The 23,160-nt window shown below is 45.7% G+C and overlaps 1 protein-coding gene across 4 annotated transcripts; it reads left to right on the top strand.

The window, feature by feature from the left end:
- Positions 1–3,587: 3,587 nt before the first annotated feature.
- Positions 3,588–23,117, top strand: thrap3b (thyroid hormone receptor associated protein 3b). Of its 4 annotated transcripts, none has more exons than XM_075449186.1 (11): positions 3,588–4,014; positions 8,250–8,404; positions 12,126–12,917; positions 13,949–14,563; positions 15,773–15,939; positions 16,082–16,193; positions 16,267–16,342; positions 16,900–17,081; positions 17,561–17,792; positions 18,047–18,220; positions 22,009–23,117. In XM_075449186.1, the coding sequence occupies exons 2-11, from the start codon at positions 8,283–8,285 to the stop codon at positions 22,234–22,236; spliced, it is 2,700 nt and encodes an 899-aa protein (XP_075305301.1). In that variant the 5' UTR covers positions 3,588–4,014; positions 8,250–8,282; the 3' UTR covers positions 22,237–23,117. The 4 variants fall into 4 exon arrangements, with proteins under 4 accessions (XP_075305301.1, XP_075305303.1, XP_075305300.1 ...); XM_075449188.1 differs by having other exon boundaries at positions 3,588–4,048; positions 15,827–15,939; XM_075449185.1 differs by having other exon boundaries at positions 3,588–4,048.
- Positions 23,118–23,160: the final 43 nt, after the last annotated feature.

Below are 23,160 nucleotides of genomic sequence, written 5' to 3'. Positions count from 1 at the left end.
TACCCTTCTCCATGTTTGGTGGATCCGCCGATTACTTTCTTTTCCTGTTCCACAGCAGACAGCAGCAGACTTTTACAAAATAAAAGCCTGTGAGCAACAGACTTTTACAGAATAAAAGCCTGTGAGCAACAGACTTTTACAAAATAAAAGCCTGTGAGCAACAGACTTTTACAGAATAAAAGCCTGTGAGCGACAGACTTTTACAATAATAAGAAAAAATAATAAACCAGGGGTGGTCCGTGGCGTAGTGGGTTGAATTCCACATTGGACGGCCCTGTACTGCGTGTTGTTCCCCCTCTCTCTGCCCCCTGCTTCCTGTTTCTCTGAACTTTCCATTATTTAAATAAATAAATAAAAACTGCACGATAAAATATTTATCGGCCTTAAATAATTAACGAGTTGACGCGATAATAACGAGTTAACTCGCCCAGACCTAGTTTTAGAGTCTGTCCCAGCTCCAGAAGGATTTAGCTTCAGATCAGATGTAGGAGAACAGAGAGGAAGCTTTAAAGTGAGCTGTTGTAGTTTAAGGAGGTAAAATGGAAAGGAAAGAGTCAGAAACACTGCCGTGAAAACATCCCTTTTTGGAGAAATGACTCAGAAGCTCCAGGAGTAACGCGAGCTCTCATCAGTTGCTGTCGTCGGACTTTATTTGACATGAATCTCATGAGCTCACCGCTTAGCCGTCCTCCATAAACAGCTCGTATTTGTCAGGGGTTAATTTTAACCTCGGCCCGTCCACCTGTGCTGCGGAGGAAGCTGGCAGAGCGGGAAGGCTTCGCATGTCTCTGTGGAAGGTCGACGAGGGATGAGCGGTCCCAGCTGAGGTGTGACAATCCGGGCTGAAGGCCTGCTTTGATCCGAGGTGTTTGTCATCAGGAGGAGAAGATTAGAAACAAGGGAGCGTGATCAAATCAAATCAAATGTATTTATATAGCACATTTCATGTACAGAACAATTCAAAGTGCTTTACATAAAATAAAAGCATTGCAGCAGGGAGTGGAAGAAGCATTAAAATATATAAAAGAATATAAAGAGAAACAAATAAAATCATTTAAATGAATTTAAAAACCAGCAACAGTCCAGATAAGTTCAAAGATAGCGTGCAGATTTCATGCATAGACACATGAGAACAGAAATGTTTTTAACCTGGATTTAAAAATGTCTCCATTTGGTGAAAGTTTAATCTCCACTGGCAGTTTGTTCCACTTGTTTGCAGCATAACAGCTAAATGCTGCTTCTCCATGTTTAGTGATGACTGAAGGCTTTATTTATTCAGGGATGCTCTCCGGCTTCCTCCCAGCCAAAGGGTTAATAATCCCTGAGTTGGATTCAGCAGGTTTAGAAACCAGAGGGATGGATGTTGTACTGTAGGTTTTTTTTTTAATCAAAGTGTTTTTATTGATTTTTGTATTCAAACAACAAACATCCCATTAATAACAAAATAACAGGACTCAAGATATATGTACAAATATCTGTCTCAACTATAGACAGATAATAACAAGACAAATCACCCTAATACAAAACATCAAACATACCACCACCCATGTGGCCCAGACACTCTAAAATAAATAGACAAATAGAAAATAACAACAATAATAATTTAAAAAAATACATGGATTTTAAAACAAATTTAAAAAAAAAAGGGGGGGAGCTGAAAGTGAGTCAATTTTTTAAAAAGAAGCAACTTCTCAATCATCTCTCTTTTAAAAAAAAAATCAAAGTGGGAATCACATGAGGGAACAGACAGGGGTCCAGTGTTGGGGTCTTTTTTCCTCGTCAATACGTGGCACCTCGACAGGTGCAGCATGACCCAGCCAGCAGATCGGACACAGCTGGAACACGCGGTTAGTTTAACACCTTCAGACCCTGCGTCCACTGGAACGGACATGACATATTTCTGTCTCTAAACCAATAAATACTCTGTAATTTAATGATGCCAGCAGTGCATGTTACTGACTGGATCCTGATTATCCAATCACCATCATTTCATGACATTGAGCTCTGAGAGAGTGACGGACATCAGACCAGACGAGCAGAGAGGGAAGAGTAAGGGCCCATTTTCAATCAAAAATATCAATTTATGTTCGTGCTGGCCAAATAAATTTGCTCTCAGTATAATTGTAACAGTTACAAGTGATAATATTTGAAGTTATTTTGAATATATATCATATCATTAATTCATAGGAGTTGGGCGGGTTCAGCTAACACTCACATGTTTAGTGTCAGTATATAAAGAAACAACATACCTGTAAGTTTTTCATTTTCATACAGTTTACTAAGGGAAAAACAGATTTTCCAGGTAATCTTATCTGCAGTCACACATCTGTTGTGATCATATGCATGTTCAGATTGCATCATTTCTGTATCTTCTTGCAGGCTCCGGGTTTTCCTGGTGATGACCTCACTGCTGTTCCCTGCCCACGCTGTGACACACCATCAAGTTCACGTGCACGTTAAAAACTGTGCACAGACTCAGAACCATGCAAACATCCAGTTCCAGATGTTTAGGTCATACCTGATTGGTTACTATGTGGAAAAACTCAGCATTATGTTCCTTATGTTTTTATAACATTTTACGCCCATTTTTGTTGTGGCCTCCATTGGAGTGGACATGAAAAAATACTATTAAAAACATGAGTTATCAAAAATGTGTTTTTTGCACTTTGTTTTTATGTTGGAGAGGAGTGATCAGCCAAAAAGCAGGTCTGAAGGGGTTGAATAAACTCAAACCAAACTCAAATCTGATTATTTCCATGCAACACGCTCCAGTTTGTCTAAAAATCTGCTGCTTCCTGCTGATTTAATACCTAATATAACCCCTGACACTAGGGTTGCCAACCGTCCCTGCAAAAACAGAATCATCCCGTATTTAGAAACAAATGTACGCTCAAATGTATTGAGCTGAAAAGGGACGCACTTTGTCCCGTATTATCGTGAGAATCAAAAAAAGTCCATAAAATGTCAGTGGAATAAATGAATAACACGGCGCTTTATATGAAAATGTAAGGTAAACCTGCTCCCTGGCCCTCTGCTGCTCTGTGACCAATGAGCTGACAGCACATTCATAAAGGAGTACGACAATACGGAATCCCGCTCATCAAGTAGCGTTGAGTTGTGCATTAAGTTCATAAGTTCTATTTTTAAATATGTTTACAAGTTTACAAGTCTGTTATTGTCTATCTATTGTTTTATATAATTTATACAGTTTTAAGTTTAAGACAGATTTCTGTTTAAGAAAGATATTTATTTTATTCAGTTTATTTTGTAATAAAGTACATTTCTGGTTAAACATTTGTTTTCCATGGGTTTATATCACTCAAAAATATGCATTTAATTCAATTCAGGTTCGAGTCAAATAGTTAAAAAATCATTTCACTTACAAAAAAAGAGCCAAAAAAAAAAAAAATCACCACGCCAGGAAGGGTGAAGGCAATCGGGTCGGCCGTTCCTGCCAATGAGGTGTCCCTTATTTTTTTTTTCAAGGACTTGGCAACCCCAGCTGACACCTTTCTGACTGTCCCCGCCATAGGTTCCCCGCTGTCCCACTGGAGCTGTTCGGTGCCTCCTCACGTTCACGCTTGGTCTCACACAAAGTCTCGCGTGATTTAAACGAACCGTCCGTTAGCGTTCGTTAGCGAGAGCTTGATCTTTAGCAGGCGTTTATCGTCGCCGCGTCTAAAACGTATTATTTTTGTACAGGTTAAACATTACATTGGGGCGTCGGAAGATGTGTGTCTGAAGTGTCATGACCCAGCCGTGGAACACTCTGGCTCTGTGAAGGCGCGGCGCGCCGGATTTTATCCAGCAGGCTGTTATCGGAGCCGATGCTAACTAGCCAAGGCTGCTAACTAGCTAAGGCTGCTAACTAGCTAGGCTGCTAAAATCCGCAGGTTTCGGCGCAGAGGAACCAGGAAGGAGGCGACAGAAAGCAGGTTGCTCGGCCTCCAAGCTTCAGCCGCTGCCCCGAACATCTACTCCTACAGACGGAGCCCCACCACCAGACGACAGGAGGTAACCCGGTTCCCCTCCGTAGCTACGCAAACAGGTAGTTAGCGTGTAATTAACGTGAAAACAATGAGCTTTATCGATACATGTGATCGGTTTTTACTGGGCTCAAGTTCCGGCTGCAGCGTTAAGCCTCGCATTGGAACATGTAATCTGTCATGATTTATTTCAAAGGGATTCTTCGGGTTTACTGACACAGAATGATTTACGACACCTGAAAGCGGGAAAGTAAAAGAGTGTTTGCTAAAGATAATGATCGAGTTAAAGCCAGTTCGGATTTATTGGTTAAGTTTGTGTCTGAGGTGCAACAGTTGGTGTGCTGGGTGAATGCGGCTGCAGGTGGGACACTTGTTGCTGCTTCCATGATGTTTCCATGAGGTTTTCTGGAGCACAGAGAGCAGGAGCAGGCCGGGACAGGTGTGTTCCGTCCATCTGCCCCCCCCAGGTGCACACATGGGGAATGATGCACCTGAATGAGAGTTGGATATCTGGCAAACATCCCAACCAGCTTTACCCAGAAGCTGAAAGCAGCTCAGTGTCAGAGCTCACATTGTGTGATCTGTGATAGGAGTCAAGGCCGGGAAGGTCTGTTTATGTCTGAGTTTATGTCTGAGTTTATGTCTGAGTTTATGTCTGAGTTTATGTCTGAGCTCTGCGGGGGGATCGGGCCGTGCTCCTGTACCGTCACACTGAGCAGGAGGACCCAGATAAGCCGGCACCAAAGAGAAAAACCTCGGTCTGTAGTTCTGTACCTCGGTCTGTAGTTCTGTACCTCGGTCTGTAGTTCTGTACCTCAATCTGTAGTTCTGTACCTCGGTCTGTAGTTCTGTACCTCGGTCTGTTGTTCTGTACCTCGGTCTGTAGTTCTGTACCTCGGTCTGTTGTTCTGTACCTCGGTCTGTAGTTCTGTACCTCGGTCTGTAGTTCTGCTCTGGTCTGATTGAGCCTCGGTGTTGGGTTCAGTCCTTTTCTTTAACTGTAACTCTCAGTTGGGATGTTTTTATCAATATTCCCTCCACCTTACTTACCTCCACCCTTCTCTGGATCCCACCCTCCACCAGGTTAGTGTGGACATTTAAATAAATGAATGACGACAGAAGACTGAGGCAACGTGTGAGTTTCAAAGGTTAAATGCAAAGAAAAACACGTTTTTTGAAAGAATATTTAGTGGAAATTTGTGATTTAGAGTTTTATAGCAACGAACAGAAAACAGAAAAAGACGTAAAAGTCGGATAAAAGTCATCTTAAAACTGTTTGTATCCACAGCAGACAGAAAGCCTTTCGTGCCTTTCGCAGATTATTCGGGACTGTTTGGGATGTTCCGTCAGAGGTTCAGAAACCTGAGAACCGGGCGCAGAGCTTTTCTGAAGGATGAAAGATCGGTGAGGACCCTCTGTCACTTGGATTGGCTCAGAGGGTCCGAATAGCTCTGAAGTGGCGTCGGCTTCAGTTTTGGGCTGGCAGAGGGAGCCTGGGTGGGTGCCTGTTGTTCGGCCCGTAGCAACAGTTGTCCACGACAGAAAGCTGGAGCTCCACGGCACCAGCTGCTCGCTTCAGGCTGATAGAAATGGAACAATGCCTGGTGGTTTCATTTAAAGTCATTTAGACAAAGAAAAGCTCCTTTGGTGTCCAGCAGCTGCAGGACAATGACTCTAAATAAATAAATACAGAAGTAGCTCCATGAATAAGCTGCTCATATTCCTGCTCTCTTTGTGTTATCAAAAGTGTTGGAGGTAGATTTCTTTAAGCTCTTTTTGTTTAGTGAAATAATGAACAATTTTCAGATGGTTCAACTAAAGCAGTTTATTTAATTTTAATCTGGATTCGTACTTCGTCCAATCGAACCAACACCATGACAACTGATGCTAACCAGGAAGAGATCATCAGTGATGCTAACCAGGAAGAGATCAGTGATGTTAACCGGGAACGGATCATCAGTGATGCTAACCGGGAACGGATCATCAGTGATGCTAACCGGGAACGGATCATCAGTGATGCTAACCGGGAACGGATCATCAGTGATGCTAACCGGGAACGGATCATCAGTGATGCTAACCGGGAACAGATCAGTGATGCTAACCGGGAACGGATCATCAGTGATGCTAACCAGGAACGGATCATCAGTGATGCTAACCGGGAACAGATCAGTGATGCTAACCGGGAACGGATCATCAGTGATGCTAACCAGGAAGAGATCAGTGATGTTAACCGGGAACGGATCATCAGTGATGCTAACCGGGAACGGATCATCAGTGATGCTAACCGGGAACGGATCATCAGTGATGCTAACCGGGAACAGATCAGTGATGCTAACCGGGAACGGATCATCAGTGATGCTAACCAGGAAGAGATCATCAGTGATGCTAACCAGGAAGAGATCAGTGATGTTAACCGGGAACGGATCATCAGTGATGCTAACCGGGAACGGATCATCAGTGATGCTAACCGGGAACAGATCAGTGATGCTTACCGGGAACGGATCATCAGTGATGCTAACCGGGAACGGATCATCAGTGATGCTAACCGGAACAGATCATCAGTGATGCTAACAGGAACAGATCATCAGTGATGCTAACCGGGAACAGATCATCAGTGATGCTAACCGGAACAGATCATCAGTGATGCTAACAGGAACAGATCATCAGGGATGCTAACCGGGAACGGATCATCAGTGATGCTAACCGGGAACGGATCATCAGTGATGCTAACCGGGAACGGATCATCAGTGATGCTAACCGGGAACGGATCATCAGTGATGCTAACCGGGAACAGATCAGTGATGCTAACCGGGAACGGATCATCAGTGATGCTAACCAGGAACGGATCATCAGTGATGCTAACCGGGAACAGATCAGTGATGCTAACCGGGAACGGATCATCAGTGATGCTAACCAGGAAGAGATCAGTGATGTTAACCGGGAACGGATCATCAGTGATGCTAACCGGGAACGGATCATCAGTGATGCTAACCGGGAACGGATCATCAGTGATGCTAACCGGGAACAGATCAGTGATGCTAACCGGGAACGGATCATCAGTGATGCTAACCAGGAAGAGATCATCAGTGATGCTAACCAGGAAGAGATCAGTGATGTTAACCGGGAACGGATCATCAGTGATGCTAACCGGGAACGGATCATCAGTGATGCTAACCGGGAACAGATCAGTGATGCTTACCGGGAACGGATCATCAGTGATGCTAACCGGGAACGGATCATCAGTGATGCTAACCGGAACAGATCATCAGTGATGCTAACAGGAACAGATCATCAGTGATGCTAACCGGGAACAGATCATCAGTGATGCTAACCGGGAACGGATCATCAGTGATGCTAACCGGAACAGATCATCAGTGATGCTAACAGGAACAGATCATCAGTGATGCTAACCGGGAACGGATCATCAGTGATGCTAACCGGGAACGGATCGTCAGTGATGCTAACCGGGAACGGATCGTCAGTGATGCTAACCGGGAATGGATCATCAGGGATGCTAACCGGGAACGGATCATCAGTGATGCTAACCGGGAACGGATCATCAGTGATGCTAACCGGGAACAGATCAGTGATGCTAACCGGGAACAGATCAGTGATGCTAACCGGGAACGGATCATCAGTGATGCTAACCGGGAACGGATCATCAGTGATGCTAACCGGGAACAGATCAGTGATGCTAACCGGGAACAGATCAGTGATGCTAACCGGGAACGGATCATCAGTGATGCTAACCGGGAACGGATCATCAGTGATGCTAACCGGGAACGGATCATCAGTGATGCTAACCGGGAACGGATCATCAGTGATGCTAACCGGGAACGGATCATCAGTGATGCTAACCGGGAACAGATCATCAGTGATGCTAACCGGGAACAGATCATCAGTGATGCTAACCGGGAACAGATCATCAGTAACTGAACAGGAAGTGAACCTACCCTTGTTGTAGCTAGCTTGAAACTGCCGTTTTGACAGGAAATGACGATCGGCGACATCACATTACGTTGCATCTTGGGTAGTTTGAGTATGAGTAGTAACCTCATGATGCATACCCAACATTTAGGAGAATCTAGTATGCATCCGGGAACTTAAAAAAAGTTAAAGTTAGTAGGAGAAGTAGGCGGTTTGGAACACAGCCCTTGACTTTGATGGCGTGTTTGCTCAGTAGAACAACCTTTGGTTCCTGCCTCTGTTTGCTTTAGGAGGACATTTCTGAACGCTGACGGCCTTTTGTCTCGTGTTTTTAAGGACGCGAATATTCGACCGGACCTGAGTGCAAACATGTCGAAGGCTCCGGGTTCTCCATCTCGACCCCGCTCCAGATCAAGGTCCAGGTCCAGGTCCTACTCCAGATCCCGGTCTAGAAGTCACTCGCGCTCAAGATCCAGGAAACGTCGTTACAGGTGAGTCCTGTTTGAGTTTGTGATGCTGCGTTTCATGTTGTTTTCAGGTTGAACTCAGGTTGAACTCAGGTTGAACTCATGTGTTTTTACTCCATCAGGTTTGCTGTTCTTTGCTGTATTTCCCATGTGTATCAGGCAGATCTGAACGCTTTGTGAGGGCAGCTTCACTCAGTGGGGTCACATGGCCCTGAAAGGATCAGATTATTGGCTAAATTACAATCAGACTGAGCTGAGCAAGGGTAATTCTCCTTGGATATATGGCGGTGAATGAATGGGATCAGAGGCACAAAGCGTGTCATACCCCGGTATGATAGGTGGCGCTGTACCCATTCCAGCTGTTGCTAATAGAGCCACTTCCTGTTGACCTCTTCACCACCAACAACAACAACAAACTCAGGCGTTGGAGAAAGATGGAGAACGCAGAGCCAGATGAAGCTACGTCCCTCTACATTTGCTCTGTGATGAGCTGCTTGTTGCACAAACTCGATGCCCAACGGAGCATTCTCCATCGCGTTGTTTGTTTCTTTCTGACGGCGACAACAACAGGAATATCGTCTCCTTTGACTTCCGGGTCACGACCCCGGGAAAACATCTGGAGCATGCGCAGAACGCAAAGTCTGAATCACCACGTGCTTCAGCGTCTACAAGCAGGTTTAGAGTGACTTTCAGCCCAGTTATCTCGGGGTCTGAATCCCATCCGATCCAGTTCTTAGTCAGATTAAGGTGTAGTGTTGCACCGATACCATTTTTTGGCCCCGATACCGATACCACTCTGTTTTAAAAAATATATATATATATATATATATATGAAGAGCTGCATACTACTTGGATGTAAAATGTAAAATCTTTATTAGTTTACAAGTTCATAAAACACATGGGGTGGGGGGCTCCGATCTAATGGAGAGAGAGAAGGATTGGGAATGCAGGCTTCCTTTGTCGCGACACACGCACACGCAGGCTAACCCTTAACAGCATACGGAATGAAAACCCACTACAAGTCAGGCTAGCTTCACTAGCTTTAAGGCACGCTTTAAACACAGCACACAGAGTCAACACTCCACAAAACATGCGGCTAACCTGCAGCATATGGCGCCCGTTTAACCACAGACCCGTCACTCCTCCCCACGCAACCCCACCAATCAATACCACATAACAATAGGCCGACCTATACATAAACACTAAAACACGAAGTTAAAAGGAGAGGAATACTTAACTCGCCCACTTGGCGAGACCCTCCCCCGGGGTCTGAGCTTGTGCCGCCGTCCAACTCCCCGGGGTAACGGCTTTGCTGGACGGGGAGACGGTAACTGGCTGTCGGCTGGTAGTGCGCTGTCACGACCGCACAGGGAGCGATGGCGGCCCAGCACTCTCTGTCGTGGACCCTGTTTTGACTACAGGAAGCACCCAGCCTCCCCTCCTCACACTCGCGCTGCAAACTCCCCCTGGCTAGCTGTCTTCAGTCGCCGGCAGCTCTAGATGACTGCGAACGGCACCCTCCCCAGCTAACAGAGCGCCGTGTCGCCAGACGTCTTGCTCCTCACACATAGAAAAAGCTGCCCCGGCATTGGTTAAGAGCGGCTATTGGCCCGCTCTCATTGGTCTGGAGCAGGCCAATAGCGATAGCTGCACAGTGATCACAACACAGTGTAGCGAGTGTCGGGAGACGTTCAAGTGTCATACAAGTATCGGAAATGGTGTCGCTGCCCTATTTGTTGGTACTCACCGATACCGCCATTTTAGTGCCGATCAGGGCCCCGCCCGATACTGGTGTCGGTGCAACACTATTAAGGTGTCTACATGCTCTTAATAACTCAGTCTGATTGTAATTTAGCCAATAATCCGATCCGATCCAGTTCTTAGTCAGATTAAGGTGTCTACATGCTCTTAAGAACTCAGTCTGATTGTAATTTAGCCAATAATCCGATCCGATCCAGTTCTTAGTCAGATTAAGGTGTCTACATGTACTTAATAACTCAGTCTGATTATAATTTAGCCAATAATCCGATCCTTTCAGGGCCATGTGACCCCACTGAGTGTGTTGTTGAAGAAGACGAAGGGTTAAACACTCTCTCTGCCTGTTGGGGAGGATCTGTCCCTGGAGAGCATGCAAACACTGCATGCAAAGGATTTGTGACGGCAGGAAATGAAGGTTGAGAGCAGCTAATCTTTGTTGCCGCCTCCTCGTCTGTGGAGGCGAGCTGATTGTGTTGGCGGCTTGCTCGATGGCGCGCTGCCTGTTGGAGCTAACGGCCTCTGAATGCTCTCTCTTAAACGCAGAGGCGTTGTGAGGTCGTTGTGTTGGAGGTTTTATGGGAGGGTGATGGCCGACGCTGTTAATCAGTAACCTGTAATCTGTGATCTGTGGGCTGGTCGCTGCAGACGCATGAGTGGAAACACTTTGTTTTTGCCTCCTGTGGATTCTAAACAGTCAGGAATGTTTGGCCTGAAAGGTCACCGGAGCGAAGGCTGTGCCTGGGACGCCACCTGCTGGTCAGACAGCTCACTGAGGACTTTAAATCATTTCTGATTCTGTTCTGTCTGTTGCATCCGAAGTGAATCTGATAATTAGTTTCAGCTCCTCCTGTCAGCAGCAGTCTGCTCTGGGTTCTTTTCTCTGGTGCCTAAACTGGCTCAAAGGGAAGCGGAGCAGTGAGGAAGTTTATCTGAGACAAAGGAGCAGCAGGAGGAGGTGTCGCCCTCTAACAGCCTCGATCCGTCAGAGCTTTATTTAATCTTTATTTCAGCTTTATTTCGGCTTTATTTCTGCTTTATTTCATCTTCATTTCAGCTTTATTTCAGCTTCATTTCTGCTTTATTTCGGCTTTATTTCTGCTTTATTTTGGCTTTATTTCATCTTCATTTCGGCTTTATTTCAGCTTTATTTCTTCCAGCGCCTCAGAGCAGAAACACGGTTCGAGCTGTTTACATTCACCCACTTTATTGATCCATTTAGAGCTAAAAGACCTCGGGCTGTTTGTACCCGTCACACGTGCGCGGACCAGCTGATAGCTACACTAAACATGTGCACACATGATCTGGATCCAGTTTATCAGTTCTGATCGGTCGCACAGACGTGTGAATGTAAAGCCTGAAGCTGCCCACATCTGCCCACATCTGCCCACATCTGCCCAGAACTGAATAGAACTGATCAGCACACGTGGGCTGCGGGGCCGTTTCCATAAGGATGGATTCTATCCATTTATTCTTTATAAAGAAAACCAGTTTTGTCTTTTAAGTCCTTCCAGTTTCTGCTGCTGGTGGAACCGGTTCGGTTCTCCATAGTCAGACCCAGTAAAGGCCCAGTTTCTGCTGCTGCTGTTGAACACTTTGTCAGACTCGGAGCGTCAGAGGCTCAGCAGCCTGAGTTTCTGGCTCCGTTTACAGATCTTTGTCCTCGGTTTCATGCTCACCTGTCTTTGGAGGACAGGAACCACCTGGCTGGTGAAGCGCAGCTTTATCTGGAGTCTCTGTTCAGCTCCACCTTAAACGATGACTCCAGAGTCTCAGCTTCTCTGGACGGTCCCTAAACGCAGCACGAAGCAAACAGCTGCTGCAGACACAGATCTGCTCCAGTTTTTGTAGAGTTTGGCCTCCTTCGTCGTCTTATTTTCAGCCGGAGGGTCGGGAGCCTGAAGCTCTCCTTTTATGTTCTGATTCTGACGTCTGCTAGAGACAAACTGAACCTGAACCGGACTGTTTGACCTCTTCCTCTTCCTCTCAGTTCCAGGTCTCGGTCCCGCTCTCGGTCCCACTCTCCATCCTACAGAAACTACCCTTCTCGGGACTATCAGAGCAACAGAGGGGGCTTCCGAGGCTACAACCGGGGCTACCGCAGGCCGTACCACTACCGCGGCCGGAGCCGAGGCTACTACAACCGCGGCCACTACCAGAACCGAGGCGGCGGCTACGGCTACAAGTCCAACTGGCAGGGCGGCGGCGGCGGAGGCTGGCACGACCGCCACCAGGAGCAGCACAGTCCCAGGAGGGGGCGCTCACGCTCCCGCACGCCCAAGAAGCGCTCGGGCAGCCGCAGCCGCTCGCGCTACTCCGAGCGCTCGTCTTCGGGGAGGTCCCGGCGCTCCAAGCACTCGAGCGACTCGTCCCGGTCCCATTCCCGGTCCTCGTCCCCACGCCACCGCGGCAGCAAGGGCCGGCCCGGCTCCAAGGAGGTCAAGGACAAGCAGGCGGCGGAGAGCCAGGTGGAGAAACCGGGCCTGGCGGCGGACGGCAGCGTCATCGAGAAGGCGTCCGGAGGCAAATGGATCGACTACGACGCCAGTCCCAAAGCGGCCAGCCCGGAGCCCAACAAGGAGGACAGTCCCCCCGGGCCCGAGAGCCAAGGGTCCAACATGGAGGGCGGCGGCCCGCTGTGGAAAACCGTCGGCTCACCGACCCCGCCGGCCAAGAGTCCCACAAAGTCCGGACAGACCGCCTCCTTCAGCGGCTTCGGGTTCTTCTCAAAGGAAGAGCCCAAAGCCGGAGACAAGACGGTGATCTCTGCCGCCTTCAAAAAGTACGTCCACTTCCTTCCTAACTTTATTAACAATTATACACATAACAAAACTGTTTAGCCAGGGGAAGGAAAAAAAAAATACATATATATATATATATATATATAAGTATAAATGTACAAAGAAACATATAGAAACATCTGTAGAGAAAAACATTATTTAAAAACAATAAAGTTTGTTTTTAAAGCCTTAGGCATTTCTAAACCATTGATGTCGGTGCTGTATTGATATAGAAGAATAAAATAGAAATAGAATTGTATTATTCTGGATTATTTTATGAATAATTATGATTTCAATTAATTGAATTCCAATTGGCTTGAATTGGACTTTATTATCTAAGTGCCTTGAGATGACATTTGTTGTATTTGGCGCTATATAAATAATAATGAATTGAATTGAATAGAAAAATCCTTTATACATCCCCTCAATGGGGGAAATTCAAATTAGTCAAGTAGCTCAAAAAAATTATTAATACTTACAATGATTGTATATTAACAACAACAATAGTAATACCAATTCTAATAAAAAATACTTCTACTAACTAATAATAATAATAAATAAATAAAATTTTGAAAAAAATCAATCAATTTGAGGAGAAATATAGTTCTGATATAGTTCTTTCAAAAAAAAGTGTAAAATTTTGTTTGCTGTCAGTCCATTTCCTTTTGTGGATATGAAATTTACCTAAAAAAAATAAAACAAGTTGTACAAAAAAAATTTAATCCTTTTCCATTTGGTTATTTTCAAAGTAAAGAAAAATGTCCTTTTCGTGCAAATGTACCGAAAATGTCCAGTTTTCTTTTCAATAAAATTTTGTACATACATTTTGAGATAATTATGAGAGATACTATCTCATAATTTTGACCTGGTATCTCATAATTATGAGATAGTATTTCTAAATTTTTTTTTATTAAGTGGCGGAAACGGGCTTCCATACCAGCTCCAGTTGGTGTTTCCTTTACTTCCGGGTGGTGCCAGAAGGCCGAGGGTTTTACGATGTTCTCCTTGGGGCTCACCCTGTTCTCTGTTTCAGGTTCCTGGCTGAGAACAAAAGCAAAAAGCAGGCGGCTGAGAAGGAGAACGGTCGGGAGAAGGAGCGGCCGTCAGCCGATCGAGAACTGGAGAAAGGCCCCAAGTCGGCCGAGCTGTTCGGCGCCGCCTCTGCGGCGTACTGCGAGCCCAAGGACGACAAGGCCCTGCCTTTCTTCGACGACGGCGAGGAGGAGTTCCTCAAGTCTCAGGGGCTGAAGGAGCGGGCGATGGAGGAGGACGCGGAGGTGAAACACAACCTGACGGCGCGGGACATTTTCGGGAAGTGGGACGACGAGCCGGGCTACTCCACGATGTACCCGTCCGCCAAAGATAAGAGCCGCCGGGACGCCGAGGAGGAGGAGCCCGAGGAGCACATGGAGGAGGAGCTGTACCGCAGCCGCAAGCACTCCTCCAAGAAGGAGGAGAAGGCCAAGAAGAAGAAGGAGAAGGAGAAGGCCCGGAGGAGCGCGTCGCCGCCCTCCACCTCCAAAGAGAAGGAGCGGCCGCTGTTTCCCGGGGCGTTCCCCCCCCGCGAGCCGTCCCCCGCCGCCCGCCATCTCTCTGCCTCCCGGGAAGACTTCGAGCTCAAAATCAGTTCTTTAGATGAAATCCCCGGGTACGTGTTCCCTGTTCATGTGGCATCCTTAAAGAGTTCTTTAGGTTTAAAAACTTTAGTTTTTATTTAGGGCCGGGCAACGATTAAAATGTTTAATCTAATTAATCAAATTAAATTAAATTTATTTGTAGCACATTTCATGTACAGAACAATTCAAAGTGCTTCACATAAAATAAAAGCATTGCAGCAGGGAGTGGAAGAAGCATTAAAATACACAAAAGAATATAAAAAGAAACAAATAAAATCATTTAAATTTATTTAAAAACAAGCAACAGTCCAGATAAGTTCAAAGATAGCGTGCAGATTTCATGCATAGACACATGAGAACAGAAATGTGTTTAACCTGGATTTAAAAATGTCTCCATTGGGTGAAAGTTTAATCTCCACTGGCAGTTTGTTCCACTTGTTTGCAGCATAACAGCTAAATGCTGCTTCTCCATGTTTAGTCTGGACTCTGGACTGGACCAGCTGACCTGAGTCCTTGGATCTAAGAGCTCTGCAAATCACATGATTTCCCTGATTAATCATGATTAATCGCATTTGTACGCAGAATCCAAAAATGAATCCAAAAGTAGCGTATAGCTTTTAGCATTTAGCTTTATTTTAAATGTGCTGCCATATGAATGAAAGTGCCATAACATTTGTTGTGCAAACACACTTTTAACATCAGCATCTTTCTGTAGTTTTTATGTAGAAGCCTCGCTCCACTGTCTGTTTCCTTGAATGACTTGCTGCTATCAGTTGTGTGTTTTGCCTTTAAGTGATATTTTAGACTGGAACTACTACGCTGAGAAGACAATTCAACTTTTTTATTTTTATTTTTTTATTTTTAAATACGTCCTTTTATGTTGAAACCAGTAAAACAGGAAGTAGCGCCGGTTAGCTCCGTTAGCGTGACACCTGTAGCGGTGATGTTACCTGCTGGTTTATCTTTATGTTATTACTACTGTGTGAATGTAATGCATTCAACAGACTTTTACAATAATAAAACCTGCGTTAATGCGCAATAAAATATTATTATAATATTATTATTATTTATTATTATAATAAAATATTATTTAGTTCAGCTAAAGGAGCGTTTTTAATGTTTAAATGTTTCCTTCATCGGTTAAATGTGCATTTTTAATGTTTCCTTCATCAACACTCCTTTAACTGTTAGCTAAAGGAGTGTTTTTAATGTTAATCTTCACCGACACTCTGCTCTCTCAGCCCCTCTCTGGCCAAAGATCGGCCCACGCCTCGCGACCTGCTCAACTCCTCCAGGAAAGACCCCGAGTTTCGCTCCATTTTCCAGCACATTCAGACGGCGCAGCTGCGGCGCAGCCCGTCGGAGCTGTTCGCTCAGCACATCGTCTCCATCGTGCACTACATCAAAGGTAGAGTGAGGTCCACGCCGCCCGCGTGCCGGCCGCCGGACCGCGGCCCCCCCGCCGCCGCCGCCGCTGCCTACCGCCCCCGCGCTGATGCCGTACAGCAGTGTGAGTCGCTGTGTGGAGTAACGCCTGTTTGTGTTTGCAGCTCATCACTTCCACTCCTCAGACATGACTCTAAGTGAGCGGTTTGCCATGTACCAAAGAAAAGCTGCAGAGGCAGAAATGATGAAGCCAAGGAAGAGCCCAGAAATCCACAGGTGAGCCGCCGCCCGCCTCAGACACGCCTTCCCCGACTGTTTCTCACCCGCTGACCTTCTGCTCGTCCCGCAGGAGAATCGATGTTTCCCCCAGTGCCTTTAAGAGGCACTCTCACCTGTTTGAGGATTTGGAGGAGACGAGCTACAAGGTGACGAGCACTTTTGAAATTTGACGTATTTTGGAATCTGAGACAATCCCGAGCGGCAGTGTTCAGCTTTGTGCTTTTCTTTCAAAGGATGCAATATTTCTAAATCAAAAGAGCCCAAATGTGTTTTGTAAGTGCCGAGCAAGCCCCCCCCAGCCTATGAGATATGGTTATTGATTGGGTATGTACGAACCCGAGCAAAAGGCTTAAAGGAAGTGAATTAAGATCCAAGAGTCCAAGCCTCTCAAGGGACGCTTATCATTGCCGTTACCTTGTAAGTATTTTTCCTGACAAGAAAACCATCAAGCCACAAAACTGTCAGCGTCAGTTTATGTTAAAGAGCTGCATGCATGCTTCCACACACACCCCAGACACACAAGTTCTGCTACACATAGTCTTCTTTAGTGCTTATTGATCATATTTCTGTAGCTACTGACGGCAGTGAGCATCTGTAAACACATCTGTAAACACATCTGTAAACACATCTGTACTCTGGACATGTTTCATGTGCGGCGCTCTGCCGCCGGCCCGGCCGTCCTAACCTCTGCGCTTCTCTGCAGGATCCCACCAAAAAGTTCAAAGGTGACGTCATGGACCTCCGCCTGGATATAGAAAGGCGTAAGAGGTTCGCTGGGAAGGAGCGCGACTTCAAACGTGAAGGAGGCAAGAGCCCGGGGGGCTCCCGGGGGCCCAGCCGGGAGAGGTCCTCTGAGAAATCTGGGAAGCACCACAAGAAGTCAAAGTAGGTCCACCAGTCCCGCTGCCCAGTTCAGCCTGTTGCACGGAAGCCGTGAAGAAGAACGGGCTGAGCCTGCAGGAGTTCTGAGCCTGCGGGAGTTCAGAGCCTGCGGGAGTTCAGAGCCTGCAGGAGTTCAGAACCTGCGGGAGTTCAGAACCTGCGGGAGTTCAGAACCTGCAGGAGTTCTGAGCCTGCGGGAGTTCAGAGCCTGCAGGAGTTCAGAACCTGCGGGAGTTCAGAACCTGCGGGAGTTCTGAGCCTGCGGGAGTTCTGAGCCTGCGGGAGTTCTGAGCCTGCGGGAGTTCTGAGCCTGCGGGAGTTCTGAACAGAACTCCCGCAGGTTCACAACTCAAAGAAGCTGCTTCTGTCTCTTCTTCTGACCTTTAGGTCCGATTAGAAAAAGACAAAAACACGTAGAACTGTTTGTGGAGGAGAAGAAGAAGCAAAGCGCCTTTTTATGACGCCTCCTTTTTCCCCCACAGGAAGGGTAAGAAGAAACGGGACCGCTCTCCATCCTCCTCCTCCTCCTCCTCCTCTCCGTCCCCGTATCCTCCGCCCTTCAGAGGCAAAGAGTACCCGGGGGAGGGGGCGGAGCATCCGGAGGAGGGCTACGGCCACCCGCGCTACCCGCCGCGGGACTACAGCGGCACCGGGGAGCGCGCCCCCCGAGATTACGAGGGTCACGTCGCAGAAAGAGGACGAGGCCGAGGATTCGTAAGTTCCTGTGTGTGCGTCTCCTCTGCTGCTTGTGTTTGAATCGCTGCTCTGACCTTCTGGTTCTCTGTCCTCACGGCGTTTAACGGCCGTAATGTGGATGATGTCACTTATTCCGTGCTTTATATGGAGGTAAGGCGGCAGTCAGGGGACACGCCCCCCTGTCCCCGTGTCCTGTCCCACTCTGGCTTTGGAGCATGTTGATGCAGAAGTTTGTCTCCGGGCTGAAAGTCCTCGTCTGCTTTTGGTTTCAGTTCCCCAGAGTCCGAGGAAGAGGCTGGAACAGAGGGAATTACCCTGGAAACAGCAACGGAAACCCTCCCAATATAAACCCTGCGGTGCGCCCCCCCGAGGAGGAGTGGGACCCCGAGTACACCCCCAAGAGCAGGAAGTACTACCTGGTGAGTCCCAGCAGGTGGCGACGTGAGGTCAGAGTTCATTTCAATGTTTCTGCTTAGAGACACATAAAGTGAAACTGTGAACAAGAAAAATACTGTGGCTGTGTTCGAAACCGCATACTGCATACTACATACTGCATACTGCATACTACATACTGCATACTGCATACTACATACTGCATACTGCATATTGCATACTACATACTGCATACTGCATATTGCATACTACATACTGCATACTGCATACTACATACTACATACTGCATACTACATACTACATACTGCATACTGCATACTGCATATTACATACTGCATACTACATACTGCATACTGCATACCACATACTACATACTGCATACTACATACTACATACCGCATACTACATACTGCATACTACATACTACATACTGCATACTACATACTGCATATTGCATACTACATACTACATACTGCATACTACATACTACATACCGCATACTACATACTGCATACTACATACTGCATATTGCATACTACATACTACATACTGCATACTACATACTACATACCGCATACTACATACTGCATACTACATACTACATGCTACATACTGCATACTACATACTACATGCTGCATACTACATACTACATACTGCATACTACATACTACATACCGCATACTACATACTACATGCTGCATACTACATACTACATACTACATGCTGCATACTGCATACTACATACTACATGCTGCATACTACATACTGCATACTACATACTGCATACTACATACTGCATACTGCATACTACATGCTGCATACTACATGCTACATACTGCATACTACATACTACATGCTGCATACTACATACTACATACTACATGCTGCATACTACATACTACATACTACATGCTACATACTACATACTACATGCTGCATACTACATACTACATGCTGCATACTACATACTACATGCTGCATACTACATGCTGCATACTACATACTGCATACTACATACTGCATACTGCATACTACATGCTGCATACTACATACTGCATACTGCATACTACATACTACATGCTACATACTGCATACTACATACTACATGCTGCATACTACATACTACATACTACATGCTGCATACTACATACTACATGCTACATACTGCATACTACATACTACATGCTGCATACTACATACTACATGCTGCATACTACATACTGCATACTACATACTGCATACTACATACTACATGCTACATACTACATACTGCATACTACATACTGCATACTACATACTGCATACTACATTTTACATGCTGCATACTACATACTACATGCTGCATACTACATACTGCATACTACATGCTGCATACTACATATTACATACTGCAAACTACATGCTACATACTGCATGCTGCATACTACATACTACATACTGCATACTACAAACTACATACTGCATACTACATACTGCATACTACATGCTACATACTGCATACTACATACTACATACTGCATGCTGCATACTGCATACTGCATACTACATACTACAAACTACATACTGCACAGTGCATACTACATACTACATACTGCATACTGCATACTACATACTGCATACTACATACTACATGCTGCATGCTACATACTACATACTACAAACTACATACTGCATGCTGCATACTGCATACTGCATACTACATACTGCATACTACATGCTACATACTACATGCTGCATACTACATATTACATGCTGCATACTGCATACTACATACCGCATACTACATACCGCATACTACATACCGCATACTACATACTACATGCCGCATACTACATACTACATACTACATGCTGCATACTACATACTACATGCTGCATACTACATACTGCATACTACATACTACATACTGCATACTACATACTGCATACTGCATACTACATGCTGCATACTACATGCTGCATACTACATACTGCATACTACATACTGCATACTACATACTGCATATTACATACTACATACTGCATACTGCATACTACATACTACATGCTACATACTACATACTACATGCTGCATACTACATACTACATGCTGCATACTACATACTACATGCTGCATACTACATACTACATACTACATGCTACATACTACATACTGCATACTACATTTTACATGCTGCATACTACATACTACATGCTGCATACTACATACTGCATACTACATGCTGCATACTACATATTACATACTGCATACTACATGCTACATACTGCATGCTGCATACTGCATACTACAAACTACATACTGCATACTACATACTACATACTGCATGCTGCATACTGCATACTACATACTACAAACTACATACTGCACAGTGCATACTACATACTACATACTGCATACTACATACTGCATACTACATACTACATACTGCATGCTGCATACTGCATACTACATACTACAAACTACATACTGCACAGTGCATACTACATACTACATACTGCATACTACATACTGCATACTACATACTACATGCTGCATGCTACATACTACATACTACAAACTACATACTGCATGCTGCATACTGCATACTACATACTGCATACTACATGCTACATACTACATGCTGCATACTACATATTACATGCTGCATACTGCATACTACATACTGCATACTACATGCTGCATACTGCATACTACATACTGCATACTACATACTGCATACTACATACTGCATACTACATACTGCATATTACATACTGCATACTACATGCTGCATACTGCATACTACATACTGCATACTACATACTACATACTGCATACTACATACTACATACTACATGCTGCATACTACATGCTGCATACTACATGCTGCATACTGCATACTACATACTGCATACTACATACTACATACTGCATACTACATACTACATACTACATACTGCATACTACATACTACATACTACATGCTGCATACTACATACTGCATATTACATACTGCATACTACATGCTGCATACTGCATACTACATACTGCATACTACATACTGCATACTACATACTACATGCTGCATACTACATGCTGCATACTACATACTGCATACTGCATACTACATACTACATCTACATGCTGCATACTACATACTGCATACTACATACTGCATACTACATACTGCATACTACATACTACATGCTGCATACTACATGCTGCATACTACATACTGCATACTGCATACTGCATACTACATACTACATGCTGCATACTACATGCTGCATACTGCATACTGCATACTGCATACTACATACTGCATACTACATACTGCATACTACATACTACATGCTGCATACTACATGCTGCATACTACATACTGCATACTACATACTGCATACTACATACTACATGCTGCATACTACATGCTGCATACTACATACTACATACTGCATACTACATACTGCATACTGCATACTACATACTACATACTGTATACTACATACAGCATACTGCATACCGCATACCGCATACTACATACTGCATACTACATACTTAAACTTTACTCAAACTCGCATACTAACTCAAAAAGTTAGTAGGAGAAGTATGCAGTTTGGAACACAGCCTTTAACTGACCCAAAGTTTCTGAAGGGAGTGAGTGAATCCCCTGATCTGTACGTGGTGACATCACTGATGTTTTTTTATCCTTTTCTGAGTTCATGAACACAAGCTGTTCCATTCTTCTGATGTTTTTCATGTTTTTCTCTCATTTTATCCACATAAAAACAGAAAATCGGTGAACTGAACGTCAGTTTAAACGTCTTTAATGTTTGGCTTCGGCTCGTTTTCCTCCCGCAGCACGACGACCGCGACGGAGAGAAAACCTGGGTCGACAGCCGGGGCCGAGGCCGGGGCTCGTTCCCGGCTCGCCGCGGACGCTTCATGTTCCGGCGGGGGGGCAGCAGCCCGAAGTGGACCCACGACATGTTCCAGGGTGGCGAGGAGGGCGAGCTGGGGGACGACGGCCTGGAGGTGGAGCATAAAGAAGCCAAGAGCGCCGCGGACGTCTCCGCCCCCAAGCAGTGAGCCCGCCGGCGAGGAAGGGTTCACGTCTCCGTCTCCACCTTCTACGTCATCTCATCGTTTAACGGTTAAAATGTCCTCCGGGCGGGGGGAAGCGGGGAGGACGGGCGGCCATGTTTTATGTTTTATGTCTTTTTAAGGAGAAACGACCAGTTCAAAGGTACGTCTGCGCTGCGGAACCCGGAGCGAAAGCACCTGTGCCTTAGAGGAGAAGGGACGTGCACGTGGGGGGCGTGCACCTGCGGGTGTGCACCTGCGGGTGTGCACCTGGGGGGCCTGCACCTGGGGGGCCTGCACCTGGGGGGCCTGCACCTGGGGGGCCTGCACCTGGTGGGCGTGCACCTGGGGGGCGTGCTGGAGGCATCTGGTCATGTTGTTTCTTCTTCTGTTGTTAAAGCGTCTGAGTCACACCGCGCTCCATGGGACCAATCAGCAGCCACGATCCGACATGAGCGTCAGTCCCATGTGTGTCACCTGCTCATACAGTACCACCTCACCTGTGTGTGTGTGTGTGTGTGTGTGTGTGTGTGTGAGAGTCTCTGTTCTCAGTTTAAAACGATCGGCACCGAACCGGCTCCGATTATTTTTCAGTTTTCTGCCTCATGTCTGTTTTAGTTTAGTTTAAAAAAAAATGTGTTTAAATAGAATAAAGAAAATAGTTTGAACGAGAAGCTAACACTCGTAGGGAGTTGGAGCTAAATAAATGTAAACCCAGTCAGAAGCAGAACCTGAGGGTAGAACCGGTCTGAATCTCACTGTGCTGCTTCGTCCCGCTCTGCATGTACCCAACAGACTCGTTTCTGTTTGATCTGAAACTTTTTTACTGTCAAGCTTTGAACTTTACTGTCTTTTAATTTTCAATAAATTTTCTTTAATTCGGGGCATTTCTGTGGTCCTTCCGTCACTTTTTAAAGGCTGCGCACGTCT

Source organism: Odontesthes bonariensis, chromosome 18 (genome assembly GCF_027942865.1).
Source record: "Odontesthes bonariensis isolate fOdoBon6 chromosome 18, fOdoBon6.hap1, whole genome shotgun sequence".
NCBI lineage: Eukaryota > Metazoa > Chordata > Actinopteri > Atheriniformes > Atherinopsidae > Odontesthes > Odontesthes bonariensis.
This window is presented reverse-complemented; position numbering and strand designations above follow the sequence as displayed.